The sequence below is a fragment of the Coenobita brevimanus genome, chromosome 62 (assembly GCF_032717465.1).
Source record: "Coenobita brevimanus isolate Jiangsu-jjx chromosome 62, ASM3271746v2, whole genome shotgun sequence".
NCBI lineage: Eukaryota > Metazoa > Arthropoda > Malacostraca > Decapoda > Coenobitidae > Coenobita > Coenobita brevimanus.
The window spans coordinates 8,996,545-9,021,068 of record NC_137015.1 but is presented as its reverse complement, the minus strand read 5'-3'; the positions used below and the strand labels follow the sequence as shown (position 1 = coordinate 9,021,068).

At 42.0% G+C, this 24,524-nt stretch overlaps 1 protein-coding gene across 1 annotated transcript in view; it reads right to left on the bottom strand.

Moving 5' to 3' along the window:
- Positions 1 to 3,105: 3,105 nt before the first annotated feature.
- LOC145403962 (uncharacterized) overlaps positions 3,106 to 24,524 on the bottom strand; it is a 138,901-nt gene continuing 117,482 nt past the window's right edge. The window contains exons 6-7 of the mRNA XM_080275562.1: positions 21,035 to 21,164; positions 3,106 to 3,263 (exon numbers count right to left, since the gene is read on the bottom strand). Of these exons, the coding sequence (XP_080131688.1) occupies positions 3,106 to 3,263; positions 21,035 to 21,164 (288 nt within the window). The remainder of the gene's footprint in view (positions 3,264 to 21,034; positions 21,165 to 24,524) is intronic.

Sequence of the window (24,524 nt, the reverse complement as noted above, 5' to 3'; positions counted from 1 at the left end):
GCTACTACCACCACCACCTCTGATACCACGAAACCCAACAATGCAACAAAACAGCCACACATCACCCCTATTCCCACCCATTACAACCACACACACAACACTAACAGTCCCCGGCCCCCATAAACAAGGCCATTAGGTTCTCCATCATCACCATATATAAATCCTGCCCACCTCATAAACCGCCCTAGCGTGTAGCCATAAATAAACAAATAAATAAAGGCCGTATATCTACAAGCGGTTTGTTTATAGCGTGCGTTTATAATTAGCTCCGGCAATGCCATGGGTTTTTAGCGTTGGCAAGGGCACGGCTTTTGTGAGCGAGTCGGTCTGTATGTATGTAGCCTGTCTATGTATGTATGTATATTTGGATCTGTGTATGTATGTATCAATCTATTTATATATCTGTATATCTACACTTCCCCAGTATCCCTGCTTGTCGTAAGAGGCTACTGAAAGGGGTCTTTTGTCTCCAGTCTTTCTCTCCTTACTGTCCCCTTCTGCTCTTCTGTCCTGCCTCTCTTCTTGATGTTTTCCTATTTCTTCTGACTTTTTTTTTTTCCTTCTCTGCTTCTCCAGTGCCATATAGCCATATCATGGCATGGTGCTAATTCTTGATTTTTCCTTCTTTCCATTCCCTTCGAGATTTGTCTCCGATTTTCCCTAGCAAGGTTTTTTTTTTTTCTCGAAAATTTTTTTGCACGCAGTTGTTCTCACATATTTTACTCTATTTTTCTCCCTAATTTCTTCTCGCTAGTTCTTTTCTCTGGGAGTTTCGTCAGAGTTTTTCCCCACAGTCTTCCTCTTGCACGTTTTTCCCACGGGTTTTTACCCTCAAGTTTTTCTCCGCATTATCCCCTCGAGTTATTTCCACGAGTTTTCCCAAATTTACACCAAGTTCTTCTAGAGTTGTTCCCTTGAATTTCACCGTGTTTTTCCTTGCAGTATTTGCCCTCGAGTTGTTTCATTGCGAGTTTGTCCTGGATCTTTTTTGCTATTTTTTTTTTTTTTTTTTTCTTTTAGTTCGACTTGTTTTCAAAAATTTCGTGCAGGTATTTTTGCCATGTTTTTTCCCAGTAGTTCGTCCCTTTTGTTTTTTGACCTTGTTTTTTGCCTGCTAATTTCTTCCCGTTGTTTTTCTTAATTTCTCTTAGGTTTTCCCTGCAATTTTTTTTTTTCGTTTGAGTTTTTCCCATGCGAATTTCATCCCACATGTTTATTTCTTTTTACGTACAAATTTTCCACCCATTTTTCCTACGATTTGTTTTTGTTTTTACGCAATCCTTTTCCATTTTTTACGAGTTATTTCCAGCGAGTTTTTCCTCGCAACTTTTTTCCCCTGCTGGTTCTTCCTAGAAATATCTGAAATATTTCCGTTCAGTTTTTTCCCGCGAGTTATTTCCCTCAGTTCTTTGCCCGAGTTTTCTTAGTTTTTCCTCCGGATTATTTTCCTCAATTTTTTTTTACACGCAGTTTTTCAGGGGAAAAATTTCGTGTGATTTGTGTTTTTACGATTTTTTTCCCCACGTGCATCATTCCCTTGAGTTTTTAATCGAGTTTTTTCCCGCAGGTTTTTCCACATTTTTTTCCTCGAGCTTCTACACAAGAAGAGAGTTTCTAGTTTTTCCTTCGAGTTTTCTCTTCATTTTGATTTTTCAAAAACTTTTTTCGACTTTTTGAGGGGGATTTTCCTGCAAATTTTTCCCTCAGAGATTTTACCCATTAAGTTTTTCTCGCGAGTCTGTTCCCGCAATTTTCCCCAGAGTGTTTTCTCACGAGTTTTATCTCCGAGTTTTTCGCTCTTAAATTTTTCCCAAGGAGTTTTTCCCCCACGAGTTTTTTCCCTGCGAGTTTTTCTCGAAGTTTTTTTTATTTTTTTTATTATTTATTTATTTTTTCATCCCTAACCCCCTGCCTTCCTTTATTCAGAAGTCACATCACCATACCACACTTCCCCCATTCAGTCCACTGCAAACAGAAGCCTTAACCATGTGATGCTTTTTATTAATTCATTTATGTTTTTATTAATACCACACCCGACCAATATAAAGGTGATTCTGTTGGCACTGCTTTGAAGAGGCTTACCACTTATTTGTGCGTGGTATAAAAACAGCAATGTGTTTTAGTGGAAATGTTTTCATACTAAATTAGAGTACGTTATGGTATAGAACGCACTGTTATAAATGCTCACATTCACATTTTTTATTCTAAGTACAGAATGCTAAAAATTACGTGTCTGTTGCCTGTGTGTGTGTGTGTGTGTGTGTGTGTGTGTGTGTGTGTGTGTGTGTGTTTAATCAGGGGGAAGCTTTTGCTTTAACTACTGTAGTTATTTTTTCGTAAAATATTTGTAAACAAATTTCGATAAAATGTTACACTTTTGTTTTGCCTTAGGTAATTGCAGGTTTATTTAGTAACACGGTGGGATTAGTAATATTAGTATCGGGTTCAGCTTCTCTCTCTCTCTCTCTCTCTCTCTCTCTCTCTCTCTTGATTTCCATAGTAACTAATCCATGTCCACGGTAGCTATAAATCACTAAATCATATACCCGCATTTCCAGAAAGCCTTTGATATATTACTGTTTATTTTTTAAGCATTATATTTCACAATTAATATTTACTATTGGTTTTATTCCAGGCTACGAAGCAGGAAACCGAGTCTTAGACAGTGGTATAATATTCTTTTGTCATATATTAAGCAGCGGAGTGCCAGAGGGTTCAGCTTTAGGGCCAGTTCTCTTCACGATTCAGAAGTACATTGACGTAGAATTACATAACTTCACACCAGAATCTGTTCAGGTCTCAAAAATTGACTATTCTATACTGACAGACAATGACAGACTATATTTGCAACAGTAAGGGGAAGGATTGTTACAGCATCTCCGAATGGCAGCTAGGAATACTGTTATACCCTAAGAACACAGTCTAACTCACATTACTGACTCGGAAAGGTAGGTTTGAAAGGTGGGGTTGGTTTTGGGCCAAGATAAAGTGGACGGAGAATAGGTCAATACCTCGTTCAATTTGCCCCACACTTACCCATTAACTGTGCTGGAAGGGGTTAGAACAAATACGCTATAACTGATTACCGTAACTCACCTTGCCGACTCAGGAAGGTGGGTGTGGTGGGTGGGGTTGGTTGAGATGTTGGGTGGCCAGGGTGAGCAGGACCGCCCACACTACGCCCACACACGCCCACACCAGAGCAGCGCACGCCCTCGCACCCACACACACGCTCTGTACGGCTGCTGCTGACTCTTCGCCCGCTGTGGGAAAGAGCCATATGAATGAGAGTGTTAATGTTCTTTTGGGTAAGATAATAAATTGTGAGGAAGATACGGGTGTATCTGATGACTAATATAATTGTGGGCGTAGTAATGTTAGTTGTTAAAACGGAGAGAGAGAGAGAGAGAGAGAGAGAGAGAGCCCTAGTGCCGATAATGTGAACCCGATACTAATCCTACTAGGCCACGATAACACTTCCGATTGAACCATTAATCCCTGGTAATTCTGAACCCCCGTCCCCTCTGGACTTCCCCTCTCTCTCTCCCATCTCAGCGAACTCCTTCCCCCTCCCCTTTTTCTTCTCCCATTCAGGCCCCTCCTCCTTCTTTTCTTCCCACATACTTTTCTCCCTTCACTCCTTCCTTCCATTCACTCCCCTAGCTTTACTTCCCTTCCCCGTCTCCCCTACGAGCTAAACTCCCACCCTCCTCTCTTTTTTTCTTCTCCCATCCACTCCTCTACATTTCCTTTCCTTCCATGCTTCTCCCCTTTTCCATCCCTGCGTCCCATCCCACACTTACTCCTTTCTGTCTCTCCCTTCTCCTCCTCCTCCTGCTCCTCCTCCTCCTCATTCCCTCTTCTCACTTCTCCCCTCTTCCAGCCTACAGATCTCATCCTCCTCCTCTTCTTCCCCATTCCTTCATTCATAATCATCTTCCTCCCAACTCTCCCTCCCTGCTGTTTCCTCCTCCCTGCTCTCTCCCTCTCCCGCTCCCCTCCCCCTCTCCCTACCCCCTCCTCCCCTCCCACTCCCCTTTCCCCTCATCCCCTCCCCTTTCCCCCTTTCCCCTCCCATTCGCCTTTCCCCTCATCCCCTCGCCCTCTCCCATCCACGTCAGGACCCTCCCCGCCTACCTACACCCTCTCCCCCTCCACTCCCCCCATTACAGCCACTGGAAATAAAGAGTAATGTTTCCTGGACTTCCAGTCTGAGAGAGAGAGAGAGAGAGAGAGAGAGAGAGAGAGAGAGATCAGGGGAAGATATAAGTTGTGTTCGTTTGTGTTACTAGTAATATTGGGAAGTAAGACTACAAGGTGTGTGCATGTTTTTCTTTTTTGTGTCATTGTGTATGCCTGCGCTTAGTCCTGCTGGAAAGTCAGTAGCCTAAGCTTATTTTTTTTTTTATGTGTATATGCGTGAATTCATGTGCATGTGTTAATGTTTACTTTTGAGTGTTTGTAAGTACCTGTATGTCATGTGCGCGCACGTGCCAATGTATATATACAGTATGTGTAGTTGTACGTGTATGATTCAGTATAACATATATATATATATATAGATAGATAGATAGATAGATAGATTAGATAGATAGATAGATAGATATAGAGATATAGATATAGATATATATATATAGATATATATAACTAATATATATATATATATATATATATATATATATATATATACAGTATGGGGCCTCTGTGTTAAAGTGTGCGTTTTCGTACGCTGAAGAACGAGGGTTCGCGCCCCGCCAGGGTAATAAACTTTGGGAGCGTTCTGCAGGCCACGTACTGCATTGGCGGACACAAGGGGTGCTGTGATTGAACCAGTGCCGCATACTATAAAGTATGCTTGCACCCAGTTGGTTTGTGCGGGCCGAATACAGTTCGTTCACAGACTAGACACACATCCAAAGCCACTCCAACACTACAATTACACTTACAAACACTTCTCACCCTACATACAATTTCTACTAGACAGCCTAAGCCACTTGGTTGAGACACATTAACTGTATTGTCTCGACTTCGGTCGGGATAGGCCGGTCCTGCAGTGGACACACAAACGGCTGATGAGATGAGATATATATATATATATATATATATATAGATATATATATATATATATATATATATATATATATATATATATATATATATATATATTGTGTGTGTATGCATCTGCGTGTTTATGTTTGTGGTTGCGTAGCCTGTGTATGTATCTGTATGCATACGCATGTCCATTTGCATCTGTGTATGTGCCTGTGTGTCCATGTGTATCTGTCTATTTCAATGTGCGTGTATCTATATGCAGCTTCGTATCCATCCATGTACGTATATCCATGTGCAATAATGTGTTCATGTGTGCGTGTCCATAATAGCATATGTGTGTATCCGTGTGCGTTTGTTCATCCATGCATGTGCATGTGTCTTTGCATCTTCTTGTGTGTATGCAGGTGTCTATATCTCTCTCTGTGTATACTGTACTTGTCCATGTGCACATATGTAGCCATGTATACTTTTATCTACGTGCGTGTGTGTGTATGACCCGTTTAACTATTAGCGTGGGCCGGTCGTAAAATGAGGACCAACTCAAAATTACGAAAAGCTCAGAGAAAAAAATGTAGGAAAAGAAAAAAAAAACACCAAACGCCCCCACCTACACACACAGAGGTCCGAGAAAAAGCGGAGCTCGGGGCGCTTATGTGGTTATGAGAGAGAGAGAGAGAGAGAGAGAGAGAGAGAGAGAGAAAGAGCGAGAGAGAGAGAGAGAGAAAGAGAGATCTGAGTAATGAAAGAGATGATTTAGATAGATGCAGAAGATTACAGTTAGAAATATCCGGAAAAGGCTAAGGTTAGGAACACTTAGGCTATGAGAGAGAGAGAGAGAGAGAGAGAGAGCCACCTTCCCTTTCACCTTCAAGCCCCCCTCCCCCCACACCTACACAATATCAGCTAATCTCTGTCGCATATATCAAGAGTCTTACGAGAAAATATGTTATATTGTTTTATGAATATGTTTTACCCTTGTAGAACTCTGACGTCTTTTTTATTTGTATTCTCTGTCGTCATCCCGTTTTTAAGGTCGGATTAGAGGATGGAATGATAGTTTTATTATTATTATTAACCCAGCATTCTGTGGAGTTCTTATTGATGTTTTAGATATTGTTATTATTATTATATTTCTCTGGGGGATGGGGGAGATCTAGCAGGCTGGCATTCTAAGACCGTTCGAGATAAAGACTTGAAATTTTCAGGGATGATGTATCTTGGTTGCAGGCTTCTGTTGGCACATTTTTTTTTTTTCGTAACGCTAGCGCCCTCCATGTTATTTTTTTAAATGTTTGCTCTCCTGTGCACCAAAAACTAGAGAATCGATTGCTTTGCAAATGTTCCAGTATTTTTTTTTTTTTGGTGTGTGTGTGTGTGTCCGACTCTGGGCATAGGCTTCACAGCCTGCCATCAAGGCCCAGCAGTCCTCCTACATACCATACACCTCTACATGTCACCACTTCTGCGCTAACACCCACCGTCCATATTGAATACATGCTAGGGCTGTCTCAAACAGGACTTGTGTATTGGTATTAGCGAGGGTATTTTTACGACATTTACGACATGTCAGCGGGTCTTCTGGTAGATCAGTAAAGCCTGATTTAATGAAATTCAAATCCTTAAAATTGTCCCCTGCTCCAGCGGGGATTTGAACCTGGGTCCGTTAGAACGGCAGGCCACCTCTCTCAAGTTTACGCCTTCAGTCTGACGAAGCATTTTTTGGAGGGGCGGGGGGGGGAGAGCTTATTCTAGATAACACCACACGATTTTAGTCATCTTAGTATAGACATTATGGGCTGGATGGATTAGCTATAACCTGCGTTTTTACCCTGGCACATAAGGCTTCCCAAAAAACTGAAAAAAATCGTCAGGAGAAGGCAAAAATAAGTCAACCAATCACGTCGACGGAATGAAATGGGTAAATAGTTCCCTTACAGTCTCGAAATTGTCCCAAAATCTCATACCTCGCCACTCGAACCTACTGTATCAAATTCTGATATCTCGTCACTCTAACCTACTGCATCAAAATCTAATATCTAGACACTCTTATCCAGCAATATTCACAATGGTTGACGGGGATGAAATTTCGCCTCGTTAGCTCACAGCCCCAGACGCGTAACAGGATTATTTACCGTCCCTGTATCATCTATTTATATCGCCAGGGAAGAACAGCCTCCACGTGGATACCTCACACTGCGCCAGATTTAGTGCGGTCAAAGGGCGTCTCTGTCGTAGTTCTTGGAAGTGTTGTGTCTGGTTCGTAATTTAACTTGCAGGGATTATGCTGACCGTAAAGGGTCAGGGAAAATCATGTGTATGAGGGGTAGATTGCAAGGGATTTTAGTTATTATTAGAATAAAGCAATGTCTCAAAGAATTCATCTGACACTGTAATACGTTATAAGTACTGATTCTAAATAGTCACAGAAAATTACAGGTCTTCTCATCGGACTACGAGAGGTAATTGTTATTCCTGGTAAGCTGTATTAAATCAGATTATCCCCTGGACACTGAAATAGAGTATAAGTATTTACGGCAGACTAGACATTACGGTCGAAACAACTCAGGTACTGTATTGCAACTAAAGCCAGACGAATTTGTTCAGCTGAGAGTGAGTCGTAAGAGCCTAAGAGTGTTAGTAATGTCACAAATAACCTTTTCATGGTCGGGCCTTTCCTGGTGCTTTATTCCAGTTAACAAGGAACGGTTTTATTCTGCTGAGAGTGAGTCGCAGGAGCCTGAATGTTAAAAGACCATACTGTAGGTAACCATGGCAACAGAAATGCGTCATGAAAGCATTTACCTAAGACTGCAAAGGTTAATTAAACGTGATCATGAGACATTTTCCCTCCCCACGGGGCCACCCCATCTTTGGGGCAGAGGACTGAGATTATGTAATGGATCATAGAGTATTCACCCATTCCTGCTCCCTGCATAACATTTCATTCAGCTTAGGAGAGGCTTATTAGTGAAGAGGACGATGAATGCTTAATCTAATTCCTTCAGCTTCAGAGCCTCTCCTAAGATGAAAAGAAAGTAGCTTTGAGATAGGAAAAATAAAATTTAAAAAAGTCTTAAGATGGAAGGAATTTTTAAAAGTAATCATAACAGGTCTATAAAGGTAAACACGATGACGAAAGCTGAATGTAACTCCTCCAGTCTGAAAAGTCTCTCATTGGCAAGAAACAAAAGTATAGTGATAAGGAAAAAAATTATCGACTTCTTAGGTCAAGTAAATGTATTCAAGACAGGTGATCCCGACGTATATCAAATTCAAGGTTAATTAAAGGTACTGGTGGCAGGTGTTTCAGACGTCACCAAATTCAAGGTTAATTAAAGGTAATGAAGGCAGGTGTTCCCGACGTCATCAAATTCATGGTTAATTAAATGTATTCAAGACAGGTGTTCTCGACGTCACCAAATTCTGGGTTAATTAAGGGTATTCAAACCAGGTGTTCTCGACGTCATCAAATTCAAGGTTAATTAAAGGTATTCCAGACAGGTGCTCTCGAGGTCACAAAATTCAAGCTTAATTAAAGGTATTGAAGAATGGTGTTTCGCACGTCACCATATCCACGTCAATTAAAAGAAATGCTACTAAATCTTCTCTCTCCCTCTCTCCACAGGTGCACCACACTCCCGAGACAGAGGACTGGCACCTGGACATCTCCTCTGTGACCTTCAGGGACTCCGGCGTGTATGAGTGTCAAGTGTCTACCAGTCCCAAGGCTTGTCTGCCCATCACACTTACTGTATTGAGTAAGAGACTTTTTTGTTGTTGTTTACCTTTTTGAATAGTCTTTAATTTCCTACTCTAAGGATAAAGCTCGTAATCTTCTAGTTGCTTTATGTGGGGAAAAGACTGATGGAGAGAGAGATGGAATGATAGATAAATAGATATAGATAGATATGGTATGGATATTTATACAAACCTAGAGAGAGAGTGAGAGAGAGTGTAGTCGTCGATATATAGTAGTTCTCCTGGGTATTGATACTGAGATCCAGTAAATACTTTTTAAGATCCTGAGGAAGATCAAAATGGCCGCTTCATGCCTGAAAGTGCTAAATCGGAAAGTATTTGACCGATTTTAACCAAACTCGGTCGAAATGTAGTGGGTCATGAGTGAACATAATTTTCATACATACCAACCACCATCTGTGACTTTCAAAAACATGAAAAGAACTATGTTGTTATCAAAACGGCATTTAGATATACAAGCATTCGTTGCTTTACCGCAGGTGCAACTATGGCCATTAAATATCCAACAGGATGCACATGAGTTTCTGTTATGGCTATTGCGGAGCCTTCATGATGAATAGGTTGCGTTTAATGCAGATGAGAACTCAGCAGTGACCCAGACTGTGGAAGGTCAAATAAGTGCACTGCGTTCATGTTGCAATTGTAGGAACTCATTTCAAGACTATGAAGAGTTTCGTTATGTACCAACACCAGTGTCCTCTCTTGTCATTGAGCCATCAGACTTTCTGTCAGATCGTCCTTGTAGACACTGTCAAACAAGATGTAATACGATACTGAAATTATACAAGAGCTCCTCATGTTCTCTTTGCATTGCTCATGAGATTTGATTCAAATCTACAAAAGATATATGGAAAGGTTCAAATGCAAGAAGAGATTGTTACTAAATATGGCATAGATTACAGAATGTCAGCAGTTATAAATCGTAATGGCACGAACATTGCAAATGATCATTACACAGTCCTGATTACTACCACAGACATGATCAGTGGTTCATTTTGATGACACTCGTTTCTGCGTACATAGTTTACCAAGACTTAGTAGCTTGCCATGTATAATGGTTTACACGAAATTATAGATTTTCACATATATAGATCTTAGTTAGAAAAAAAAATCATGACACATCTCTGCACATTCAGTTTATGATGTATTATCGGTAATGCACCACTTTTAATACTACGTATAATTCAAAGACGGTACACCATATGTGATGTACGTTTTTTTTTTTTTTTTTTCATCTGGAATGTGGCAGTATCATCTGGAATGTGGAGTTCTTGAATATCGCTTCAGCAGTTCAGAATTCTAGTTAAATATTGAGCGAGGTAGACGAAGTCGATGGTCATTACTTTTGCACGAAATGTATCTGTGTCTGTGTGTCTGTGTCGAAAACTCATTCTCAGAAAGTATTGATTGTAGAAGGAAGAGTTATTGATAAAGGTTGTTTAGTCACAACTTGAGTTCACATGTCACCCAGCATTGGGAGTCATCCAGGATGGGTACATAATAGTCAAGTTTTTATCTAACAGTAATATTACAGTCTACCTGACTCACAGATGACATATTTCCATATTTTGTCTGTTTCTTTTCTGCACATTAAATCAAATACTTGTGTGTTGAAACTAAGCTGTACAGATCCGTCAGTTGTGTTTTAACCATGCTGTCAGACTGTATATCCAATATTGCCGAACTTCGACAGTACAGTGAGTTTCCTGGGTGAGTGACGTTGACCTAAGATGTTATGCATCCCATCGACCACGTTCACCGACCTCCGCCCGTCAGAATATGGTTACGTTTCCGTTCGACATCCTGTACAATGGCGGTAGGTGGGGGCGCCCATCATTCATTCACGTGATGTAGTGCTACCTAATTCTTCCCGCAGGTCATTCATTCGTTTTCTGTGTCTGTCCTCCTCTTTTCCTATTTCTTCCATCCTTTGAATGACAATTCCAAATTGTTTGCTGTAACTCAGAAATTCATTTACAACGCAAGGTGGTAGCCGTATAGCCAAATAATGGGATGACTTGGAGCCTATTATGGGGCCCCAGATAACTGGGTGGAGAGACGCAAGTGCGGCATCCACCCGGGAACCACACCTTCACACCAATCTCCACGCCTCGTTCTGGCGAGGCGCTGTCAGCCGCATGGGAATAATGGTTCACTGCAGGGGACGGCCTTGTAGGGGCGGTTGCTTGCCCGCGCTTGGTGGGTCTCCTCGATCAGACAGCAACAACTTGTACAGTCAGTATCACAAGTCTGTCGCTTTAATTGCTTCTCGAAAAAATCAGTCAGGTAAGTCAGCAGCAACCGACACGTTATTTACTGTTGATCAATGTCATTATCGGTCGTTCACCTCAGCTTAACCCAGATTTCTGTCCTTTTGCTGCATGTTTCACACGGCTCGTTGGCAGCAATAAATCAAACTCCGGCTCTTCATCCAGTTTTTAGTACATCTTCGTTACTGGCACCGTACTCTAGTGTTAATCTTTTGTTATAACTCGGGATTCTAGACGAAGAAATGCCAGATGAAGAGAGTATAGTGTAGATCGCTGCAGTTTTACGAGCCTCATATTGCAGGTTCTTGGAGAGGAAAACTGGACAGGCGACAGGACTTGTGGCGTTGACTGTACGGAAAGTCTAATATTGGTTGAGCACACTACAGGAAGAATGGTTTTTCCGCTCTACCTCTCGTGAAATCTATATATCTTACCGTAAATTATGTCCGACCCACTGAGCAACCACTCGCTACGGACACTTGTTGGAGGGCGAGGGAGATTAGATCCGACAAATTTGCTCAGACTTGAATACGTTTGTTTGTCATTCGCGCACCGAAAAATATCCTGTAATGTTTGATTCGTATCTTGTTTTGATATTGTGTATTATTGGTGTGTGTTGTTACCCTCCATCCACTCAACCGTCCCAAGCTGTAGAGTGGGTGGAACAAAGTGGACAGTATTTGGATATTGCACATGTTCGTTATTTATGTACCTATTTTATTTACAACCGTGACAATTGTATGGCTTCAACGCTGCTGTGGTTGCGAAGGCGGCTATGGGAATACGTTTGATTGCCGTTACGAAATTGAGTAAAGCAGTGTGGCTACGGCTTCAAAAATCGTTGTAGAGATTTTGCACCTTTGCGATTGCGATACTGTATGCGGCTGAGGTTCTGAAGACGGCAGTGGGTTTTTGTACAATTTCACTATGGATACGGTTACGGTCAAAAAGATGGTTGTGAGAAATTTGTTCAGTTTCTTTCATTCCTTTCAGCCCAGTTGGTGGTCAGGTGTAATGAGATTGGAGGGTCGACTGTACTACTAACCCAAGAAACTCATTCAAACTCACTCCTGCCTCATAAATAGGCTTATCGAATTTCATGCAGCCACGACGTATTATTCAAGCTGAAAACTAGTCGATTGTAGTGTAAAAAAATTTGCTGTCTACTTTAATGCTCATTCTTGCCTCAATTAACCCTTTCCGTGCCATGAACACAAATTGATATGAATTGAACCTGACGTCAGACGGTTTGTTCCCTTGAAAGAAATCATTGCGTGAAAGAGGAAGTAGCTTGATCGTTAAAAATCCATTAGGCTAACCATGCTGCTCTTATGGACACTATTTTTTTTTAGAGTAATATCAGACGGTTTTTCTTCTGAGAGATATTCTGACGTTCTTAGGTTTAATACTGTCTCACTTTAAATTAATATTCCCTATATCATTACCTGTATCATCGCAATTATGGACACCTGTGTATTAGATCTAGGCAACCACACGATGATTTTGTTCTGATAAATAGTGAGTTAAGGGCCATGGAGTGAAAGTTTAATAGTCAGAGGGTTAAAAATATTACTGTATACCCTTTCCTTGGGATATTAATTAATTTGACACTAGACGATTTTATCATCTCAGCGAAGGTTTGTGAGTCACAGGATCGTTTGGACATGCTGAGAAAAGCCCTGTAAGTGAAAGGATCAAAGTGTTTCAAACCCCCCATCCCAGGTATATCATTTCGCCTATCTTCAGACGATTTTATACAGCTGAGAGGTCGGTACAACGGAGAATTAAAATAAAAAAAAAAACTTCCTCCGTTAAAGTATACTGTTAAACCTAAATATTTTAATCTGGCACCGGACGATTTTATTCAGTTGAGGGAAATCCCGTGTGTGCGTCAGAGGGTTAAGGGCGATTAATTAAAATCGTGCGACCACCTGGCAAACTTATTCAATTTCCTGGTGAGGCCTGACTGACGCGCAAAAACTCATACATGTATATTGGAGAGGGGGAATATATTAGCTAACTTCTATCTATCAGTTTTTTTTTTATCTATCTAGCTAGTTTTTGTCGTGCCTGTATGTCTGTTTATGTCGTGAATGTTTGTGTTTGTTTTGCTGTCTGTCTGTCTGTTAATGTGGGTTTATCTGTCTGTTCGTTTGTCTTTATGTTTATATTAATCTGCAATATACTCATCTATCTCTCCGTCCTTGTCACTGTCTGTCTGTTGGTCTTTCTATGTATCTTTATGTGTTTATCATTTATTTCTCCGTCTGTCTCCCCTTCTGTCTTTACCTGTTTATCTGTCTGTTTCTCTCTATCCGTATCTGTTTATCAATGTCTGTCCATCTGTCTGCCTGTCTGTTAGTCCTTGTGTCTGTCTGTTTTCATCATCATTGTGCACCATCATCATCAGCCTGAGACAGTCCCACTGAAGGACGAAGATATTTTTCTTTTTTCTCCACTCAGAACAGATGGTTGTTATACTATTAATCGAGTCCCAGATACTAAACGAATTTCAATTTTACATCCTGTTCTGTCTGCCTCTTCTTCTCACTTCTCTCAATTACCATTCATTCACTCTCTCTCTTATATCATCTGCGAAAGCCGTTACCTATCTTTGCCTATTTCTGCTGTTTAATTGTATGTTTATATCGAACAGTTTCTCTTCTCTTATCCCAGTTTTCTTTTTATCCAGCCACATACCACCTTACCTAATCCGTTCCATTCTTCACTGAAAACTACTGTGTTTTTTATTAGGCTTCTGTCGTTCTCTGTGTGTGTGTGTGTGTGTGTGTGTGTGTGTGTGTGTGTGTGTGTGTGTGTGTGTGTGTGTGTGTGTGTGTGTGTGTGTGTGTGTGTGTGTGTGTGTGTGTGTTTGACAGGCCTATTTTAAATGTTATTTATTTTTATATTTAATCCAGCACTTCGTTTTTGTTCTTCGCTTGACTTCTTTATCGTGCTCAGGTTCAACCTGGCAACAGTTGTCTGAACCAATATCCATGGATATTGGTCTGAACTGTCATAATCACATTTTTTCCAGCACACTGTACCACTTCATCTCTAGTTGTTGAATGAATTTAGGTACTCTGATTAGCTTTCCTTTTCTTCACTGATCTTAAAACCTACTTCCAGATTTTTCCTCATTTCTTGTAGCCCCTCTCTGGATTCACTTAAAAGGTCAGTGTCGTCAGGAAATCGATGGCTGTTCATTCGCACACCCGTTCATGTCAGTTCCTCAGACCTTCCTATCAAAAACTCTGATAACATCCTCCAGCCACGCACTTCTGGATACTGGCGAGATTGAGTCCTTTGTCAAACTACTTTATTGTTATTTTCTGGTTATTCTTATGAAGCTTTATGGTAACTGCTTCATGTGTGCGTGTCCGAAATTTTTACATAAGTCTGTGATATTTATTGTTAAGCGTCTAATTCCAGCGTTCTTGGTTTTCTCTCTTCTCTTCTCTTCTCTTTTCTTCTATTCTCGTCTCTTCTCTTCTCTTCTCTTCTCTCTCTCTCTCTCTCTCTCTCTCTCTCTCTCTCTCTCTCTCTCTCTCTCTCTCTCTCTGACCCTCAGGCGAAGACAAGAGACCACTATTCTTTCTCTCCTCCCAATAAATCGTTTCCTGTCGCTTCCCCTTCACTCTTGGACGGTTTTGTGAGCACCTGAGTGTTTTTTGAGCACCAGGGGATTTTGTGAGCACCAGGGGGTTTTGTGAGCACCAGGGGGGTTCTATGAGCACCAGGGGGTTTCGTGAGCAGTTGAGAGTTTGTGAGCAAGTGAAAGTTTTGCGAGCACTTAAGGGCTTTGTGAGCACTAGGGATTTCATTAGTGCGTGTAATTTGTGAGCATTGGGGGTTTGTCTCACACACACACACACACACACACACACACACACACACACACACACACACACACACACACACACACACACACACACACACTCTCTCTCTCTCTCTCTCTCTCTCTCTCTCTCTCCTACTCCTACTCCTGACTCACTTCTGCGAATCTCTAGTGGTCGAGTAGGTAGCGTGCTTGTCTGGCACGTAGGCTATCTGGTCCCAAGTTCGGCCCTGGCGTCTGCATATTTCGTTTTATTATGTATGTGTTTATGTATGTGTATCTATATGTATGTATGAATGTATGTATGTATGTGTATTTGCATGTATTTAGTATGTATGTATGTATGTATGTTTGAATGTGTGTGTGTGTACCTGTATGTAGTACGCATGTGTATGTGTATATGTATATTTGTTTGTGTAGTATGTATGTTTGTATGTATATTTCTGTGTACATATATATATATATATATATATATATATATATATATATATATATATATATATATATATATATATATATATATATAGACTGTATATAGGTAGGTAGGTTGCTAGGTAGGTTTGGAAATATTATTTAATACGTGCGTAGCATGTCACTATATGTATGTATGTTGGTAGGAAGGAATGTGTGTATATACAGTATGTATATGTATGTATGTATGCATGTATTCATGTATGTTGGTAGGTAGGAATGTGTGTATGTACAGTATGTATATGTATGTATGTATGCAGTATGCATGTATTGTAGCGACCGGCGTACACACGACTGACATGGGAGGAAGCCCTTATATAAGCCATGTTTTATGGAACCTGAAGGCCGATTGATCCGTAGAGCCGAGGAACATCAATTTCCTTCACTCCTGCCGCCGCTGAACGATTTTTTATGATTAGAAGAGAATTGTGGCAGTGAAGGGATGAAAAACTCTCCACTATTCGCTTGTTCACTGTGACGTCTTCGATATTTTATTCTTGCTGCTGCTGGACCTCTTGCGATGAATGGAGTAGACCTGAGTGAGGGACATGCTACGTCCTCTGTTTATCCATCTGTCTGTTTGTCTGTCTATCTGTCTGTCCATCTCTGTCTCTCTATCTGTATATATCTATTTGTTTATGTTCCTACCCAGACGCCTTAATCTTGGAAGGCTTGGTCACTAAAGACTCGCCTCCATGTCTCCCTGTCCTCCGCCATTAGCTTGCCCTTTCTCCACCTCCCACCCCTCTTTCTCATATACCTCTCGTCCCCATCCCTCCATCTCATCCTAGGTTTCTCCCTTTCCCCCTCCACCTCACTCATACACTCTCCTAGTCAGTCTCTCATTTCCCATTCTCACATAATGGAAAGTAACGTTAATTCCTATATTTCCATTTTTATGAGTGTAAGGGCCAGACGATAGGCGACCGTAGGCGAGAATATTAAAGAGGATATAACAAGTGGCTTTAGTTACGTTAGCTTAGCCTATATGATAAAACAAGATCGTTCGTGGACAGCTGTAGTTTTGTCTTGCCATGAAACAGTCAAAGGAAGGAGGAGATGGGTTCAGGAAATGAGGAAATTAAATAAAGAAACGGATTGGATGGAGTGGGAAATTTTAGAACGGTGAGTTTGGGGCGGAAAATATATACTGTGTGAAAATGTGTGTTATAAAACTAATGCTTTGAGTAATGATAGATTTCGACATATCTTCTAAAAATGGAGTGTTGGAGGAGAGGAGGGGGGGCGAAATGGGCATGGGGACGAAGAAATGAGTGGCATGAGTTGGATTTTTTTTTTTTTTTTAGGGGGGGAGGATCCATAAGAGTATACCCTGTTAAATTGGGGCTGTGGAATTAATGGTGTGAGAGCAGTGAAGGTGAATTTCGAAGTTTTCTCCAGCCTGAACAATTAGGCTCGCGTTGCTCTCGCTGGCCTGACATATAGCGACACAGGTAAAAAAACGCCAGAGGTCTCTTTTTGGATTCGAATCGATGCGCCACGGCTCATGACCCTCGCCTCCAACTGGCACCTTTAATCTCTGTACCACCAGCTGCCGAAATAACTCACACCCTGCCCTGGTTCCCTTGATGACGTAAACAGATTCTTTCATATACTGCTACTTACGGAACACCCTTGATGACGTATACTGATTCTTTCATATACTGCTACTTACGGAACACACTTGATGACGTATATAGATTCTTTCATATACTTACGGAACACCCTTCGTGACGAATACAGATTCTTTCATATACAGCTACTTACGGAACACCCATGATAACGTATATAGATTCTTTCATATACTTACGGAACACCTTGATGACGTATGCAGATTCTTTCATATACCGCTACTTACGGAACACCCTTGATGACGTATACGGATTCTTTCATATAATGCTACTTACGGAACACCCTTGATGTCGTATACGGATTTATTCATATACGGTACTGCTACTTACGGAACACCCTTGATGACATATATAGATTCTTTCATATACTGGTACTTTCGGAACACCCTTGATGACGTATACAGATTCTTTCATATACGGTACTGCTACTTACGGAACATCCTTGAAGACTTACACAGATTCTTTTATTTTCTGCCACTTCTACGGAACGCTGTAATCTCTTTGTTTTTATCTCACGGAACTAGGCTACTCTCAGTTGTGGTTGCATGAAAGTAGCTGATCTTTGGTTATGAGGAAGGAATGAGTCTCCTTGGTTACTAGTCAGATTCCCCCTCCGATCTGGGTACACTTGGCCATCAAATGAGCTGAAAGGGGTGACGGATCTCTGGTCAGGTGAAAAGAAACGGACTATAGTTTTATGCTCACACATTCCAAGGGTTGTATTCTTTTGGACTCTCTCTCTCTCTCTCTCTCTCTCTCTCTCTCTCTCTCTCTCTCTCTCTCTCTCTCTCTCTCTCTCTCTCTCTCTCTCTCATACACACTTCACTCCCTCCTCGAAACACACCAGGTCAAGTATTGTGTTATCTGCCCACCTTTGTTCTCATCTGTCAGGGGTCGCTCTGTGCTGCCTGCTACACCCTGGACACGTGTAGGGATGAGACAGGTGTGTGTTGGATATTACAGATGTAGCTAGGCAGGTGTGTGGGAAGTTACAGTTGTTTTGAGACAGGTGTTGTTGAAAGAGGATTGAGTAGGTTATATTTGGTGTCGTTTGTCTGACTTTGGACACGTGTGAAGATGAGGCAGGTGTGTGGGGGAGACTCTGAGATTTTAGGTGTACTGAGGCAGGTGTGTGGAAAATTACAGGTTGTTTTAGACAGGTATTAACTGAAGCTAAAAGTTTTGTTAGGTGGTTAAGTTAGGTTTGGTTCCGTTAGAGTAGGTTAAGCTAGGTACTCCCAAGACAAATGTGTGAGATGTTTCAGGTGTACTTAAGCACGTGTGTGTTGGAAATTCAGGTGTACTGAGACCAGTGGTAATGATTATTAGGTTAGGTGAGAGTAAGGTGAGGCAGGGTAAGTTTGGTTTGCTATGTTCAGGTTGGGTTAGGTTAAACAAGTCGATGTGGGTACGAGGAATATTGCGGTTGAGACAGGTGTGTGGATTATGACAGGTGTAGTGAGACAGAGGAGTGAGTGATTGCAGGTGTTCTGAGACATATGATTAATTTTGGTTTGAGTAGAGTAAAGCAGGTTAGATTTGATTTGGTTAGGTGCGCGTGTTAAACCCTGGACATGTGTGGGTTTGACATAGATGTGTAAGAAGTAACAGATGTACGAGGCAGATGTGAGGGAGGTTGCGGCATTATTGAGAAAGGTGTTAAGTGAGATAAGATCGGAGTAAGTTAAGTGAGGTTAGCTAAGTTAGGTTCTTCGAGATAGGTAGGGAGAACATTAGTTTCGAGACGGGTTTGTGTGGGATATGCAGTGTGTACTAAGACAGGTGTGTGGGAGATTACAGGTGCTTTAAAACAGCTGTTGAATGGGGATTGGGTAGGTTAGCATATGGCACAGCATGGTAGGACTTGTAATCGTAAGTTAGCTAAGATTGGCTTGGTGTGGTTTGGTCAGGTAGTTTATGATATGTGTCTGACGATGTTAGTGCTAAAGGAAAGGTGTTTCATACATCCACAAGATGGGACGCTTTGCAGGTTATACCTATTCATCATCATCATCGTCATTTTCATTATCATCTCCCCCTTTTTCGCTTCATTCCACCACTCTTCATCTCACTCATTTACGTACATCATCACCATCATCATCTTCTATTAGCTCAGAGCATTACAAAAACCTCCTGCAACCTTTTTTTTTTTCCATTATACAATGGGTTGTCAGTCTGTTTCGAGGATATGTGTATTCAAAAATACTATGTGAAGTTTGCAGGGAAGTATCAGGGAACACACACACACACACACACACACACACACACACACACACACACACACACACACACACACACACACACACACACACACACACACACACACACACACACACACACACACACACACACACACACACACACACACACACACACACACACACACACACACACACACACACACACACACACACACACACACACACACACACACACACACACACACACACACACACACACACACACACACACACACACACACACACACACACACACACACACACACACACACACACACACACACACACACACACACACACACACACACACACACACACACACACACACACACACACACACACACACACACACACACACACACACACACACACACACACACACAGGTCCTCAAATAGAAAAGCAAGAGACGCATGCAAATGAAACAGACAGCCGGACACAGGCAGGAAATGACAGCTGCAGAGACACAGGTGATTGTCAGGAGTTGGGTCTAGACCTGACATCCGCCATTTCTCTTTTAACTTCTCCACATTGATGACGCTTTTATAATTTATTCTTGCTACCACTAGACGATTTTTTCCCAGCATCAGATGAAGTTTTTTGAATGAGAGGGGAACTATGGGTTTTATTAGACCCATTACTACTAGAGTACTTACTTCAGCTGAATGTAACCATCTGTCATGTGTAACAAGAAAATAAAAATTACGTCCCTGGCGGAAGGGTTTAAAGAGAAATCCACACACTAATATAACTGACAGGAATTGGGGCATTTCCTGCACACCATCGTCATCTCCCCTGTAACTACTTCACGGCAATGACCTCCTTTCTTTTTGCTACCACCAGACGATTTCGCTCGGATAAGCTTTTGAAACTGGATGCGTTGGAGAGATAAAGTACTGAGCTGTGTATTTTATCAAAAGTAAGGGGCTAGTCGTGTGTAAAATTGTGCTGAACTGAGAGATACAAGAACCGAGTTTTTTGAGGTATTAAAATCAACAGGGTTTCTTTTGCCCCAGCCAGAAATTGAGATAAATCAGACGTCAGAAATAGTAGATAAATAAGAAGTTACAATTTAGACGTTACAGTTTCTTTTACCTCAGTTAGAAATAAGAGACTAATCGGATATCACTTGCACTAAAGACATATCCCATGATTGTTGTAGTGACAGTTCTGACGGAGTTGTGAGGAGTTGCTGGAAAAGGTAAAGGATACGGTCAGCAGCGTGTGAATGGATAGGGCTAGATACGCAGATCAGAAGGTAATTAATGAATAGAAGAGATAGACAGTAGGTGAAAGGACGGAACCCTGAGAAACATCACTAGTCATATTTTTAGAAGTATCCTGGCCGTTACCAGCCGCAGTTATTGAAAGACAGGAGAGAAAACTTGAGATGGAGACACAGAAGGGGAGCTTGAAAATCAGAAATCAATGCAAGACTGCCTAAGTTCTTTGAGATGTCCAGTGCAGTAGCAAAGAGTTCACCAAAATCAAGATCTGGTCGGTTGAGGAAGCTCCCTAACACCTCTTCCTTTGCGATTTATTTTTGAATATGGGTAGTTATTACCCTTTTGTACGTTGTATATGCAGAGTATGACGATATTGGAAGGATTTAAATAACAGTCTCTTGTTTGTTTCATATCGGAATCACATAAGAATAATTCACGTAACACCTTCCGTTATCACAGCTGAAAGAAAAGTGTCAGCGACGAAATTTGGTCATGGCTGTACACAAGAGACAAAATTCATCTACGTACGAGACCTGTTTGAGTACGTACCGCTAACGACGTGCACGGTGACGGATGAGGGTCGTGCAAGGAGGGGGTGGCAGGTGTAGTTGCCAGAGTCCGCCCGTCCCGCCCGTGTGATGTGCAGGCGAGACGTGGTTAGGCTGGGCGTCTTCTCAACCTGTGGGCGTGAGAGGAGAGTTATTATGGGCGTCTTGTCTACCTGTGGGCGTGCGGCAAGGGTTAATGGGGACGTTGACTTGATTAGGCTGGGGTTCTTCTCAACCTGGGGTACATAAAGAGAGAGTTAGTGTGGGTGTGAGGGATTTAGGGCGGGTTCACAGGGTCGGTTTTTTTCGGGCAACTTTTCCCTGACAACTTCATCTTGACGCTTTTTTAGCAGTTTTAGAGAAGTGCTGGATTGCGGCCCTTTGCAGTCACAGTCCCTTGGAAGAGTTGGCAACAGCCCCGAGAAACTCACAACCAGGAAGATCGAGTTGCCTGGGAAAAGTTGCTGGAAAAACCGCTTGTGTAACACCGCCTTAAATTAGTGTGGACGTGGGTGGTAGGGAGGGTGAGGGGGAGGAGGTAATGAAGTATATGTGGGGAGTGAGGGTCAGGGTGGGTGCTACTGTAGAAGGGAGAGAGGGAGGGAGAAAAGGGTTGAGAAGGGAGAAGTACCCAACATGTGAAAATCGGGTGACAAGATGGGTCTGGGAGGTGGGTGGTGGGAAGGAGTAAGGGAGAGGGGAAAGGAAGCAGGAGAGGAGAGGAAGTAAGTGAGAAAGATGAGAAGACAGTGAAAAATATTAGACAAATGAAGATGAGGGTGGCATGGGTTTTGTGGGAGTGATGATGTGGGGGCGTTTATAGGAGTAAGGGAATGGAGGTCAGCAATAGAAGAGAGAGAGAGAGACGGAAAAGCCAAGCATGTTAAGAGGTGTGTAGGTGCCAACAGGGTGGAGGATGAAGATAGGGAAGGCGTGGGAGGGAGTGAAGGAAATGTGTAAGAAAGCAGATGGATAGATAGGGAAAGTACCAAATAAGTTAAGAGGATGATGACAGGGTGGAGGGAGGGATGGCAGGGTGTTGGAGCGAGGAGTAGGGAGAGGAAGGAAAGTGGTCAGAAAGAAACGAGAAAGAGATAGGGAAAAGTACCAAGTAAGTTACGAGGTGGTGGGTGTTGTGGGAAGAGGAGCAAGTGGGGTAGAGGGGATACTGTGATGATTGAGAGAGGGAGGGAGGGAAAATAAGAAGACAGGAAGACGTTAGGAGCATGTAAAGATGGAGTGAAACAGTAATCGAGGGTGGAGGGAGAGTGATGTGAACATGGTGGCGAAAGGATGTTTGGAGGTGGATTAGGGGAATAGCGAGAAGGGAGAGAAGTAAGAATGAGAGAAGGACGGAAGGAGAGAAATAAGAGAAGAGATAGGGAGAAGTACCTTTCAAGTGAAGAGGGAGGTAGCAAGGTGAGCGTAGAGGAAGAGAGGGGAAGGAAAGGCCAGAGGGGAGAAGGGGGAGAGGTAGAGGAGGTCAGTGCCGTTGCTGTTGAGGGCGTACCAAGGAGTACAAAGGAACGCAAACAGCAGCTGACGTATTGATCTTTCTAGGCTTATTTTATAGGGTAGGATACAACTAACGTAACTGTTCTGAGAGCCAGAAACAAGGATATCAAAGCAGGAGGGTTAGAGAGAGAGAAGTAAAAAAATAAGGGAGACAAGATGGAATTAGTACCAAACAACCCAAGGTAAGGTGGCAAGGTGGGCGTTGGGGAGGGGTGTGGGGAGGTGGAGGGGGTGATAAGTGGGCTGGTATGAGAGTCAGATGGTTGTAAGGAAGAGGAGGCGAGAACAATGGACGGGGCAAGATGAGTATGTGAAGGAGGGTTTATGAGAGTTGGGGTGGCTAACAGGAAGAAGAGAGGAAAAACTAGAACAAAGGAAGGGACAGGGAGAGTATATGAGGGAGGACGAAGGAAGGGTAAGTGGCTGGAAGGAGGAGGAGAGGTAGACCAGGAACAGAGGTAGGGACAAAGTTGGCGAAGTTCATAACTGTGTGTGTGAGAGTGGGACGGCTGGAAGGAAGAAAACATGTAGACAATGAACAGAGGAAAGAGAAAATCCTGAGGGTAGCGAGGGAGAGCTTAGGAGACTTGGATGGTTTGGAGAAGGACAGGTAGACAAATAATCGAGGGAGGGAGAACATTGGTGAGTGTATGAGATACTGTAAGTGTTGTGGGTGAGGTGGTTAGAAGGGACAACTGTAGACGAAGGAGGAGGGGGTGGACAGACATAATATGATATATATATATATATATATATATATATATATATATATATATATATCATATATATGTATATATATATATATATATATATTCTCTCTCTCTCTCTCTCTCTATGTATACACACACACACACAATATATATATATATATATATATATATATATATATATATATATATATATATATATATAATATTGTATATATGTAAAGGTTTATGAAAGTAAGGAAAGAGGAGTCTTGAGGCAGACCGGGAACTGAGTGGAAAGACAAGTTGAAGGAGTACTGTGTATGAGAGAGGGTGTGATAGTTAAATGGTTGGAAGCATGATTGACAGACTAAATGAAGTCAGGTAGAGGGACAAGACATGACGGTATGCGTAAAAAGATGTGTGAAAATATATTAGTGTGAAGAAACAGACAGAGAACAAAGTAGAGACCATTTATGGGAATCTGTACTGGGAAAGATGTGTGAGAAAGATGTGGATGAGAGGAAAAGGAGAGGCTGACGAGGAGGAACGAGGTGAAGAAACCAGACAGGAAGGTACATGAGAGAGTTTTGAAAGTGGTGACGTGTAAAGGAGAGACAGACCGAGAACGAGGTGGAGAGTCCCGTTAGAAGAGCATATACCATAATGCTGGGTGTATGAGAGCGAGGTGACAGGATGGGGATACAGATGTAGCTCAAGAAAGCTGAAAAAAACGAAGTACGCACGAATACCAGGGAGGGTGGAGTGTCTCGTGGGAGCCTAGTGGAAATTTGGAGATGGTGAAGGGTAGGGTGGTGGAATATGAGAGAGGGTAGGGTGGCGGGGGTGGGAGGGGGAAGGTAGTTCAGAGAAACCACACCTGCCAAAGAACTGATACATTATTGCTATTATTTCTTTTGCTGCCTCAGATGAACCGTGGTATTACATTTGGCTTAGCACTAGACGACTGAGTTGGTATTGGAAACCCTTACAGTCTGAGGATGAGTACATATTGGGATGGCCGTTTGGTAAAGGGAAAGCAATGACTGTAGTATCCATTCTGTGAGACTAAGGTGAGGACCGTGAAACATATTTACCGCAGACATATTGATCCTACAGAAAGACATATTGATCTTACAGACATATTGATCGTACTGAAGCTTTTTTTTTTATGCGGTAAACTATGATTATGGTCTCTTATGTAAGTTTGATACAGTAAGTATTTTGAGTATGAGACAGAGAGCAGACGAGTGAAAAATGTGGACCAGCAGCAAGAACAATAAGGTAACC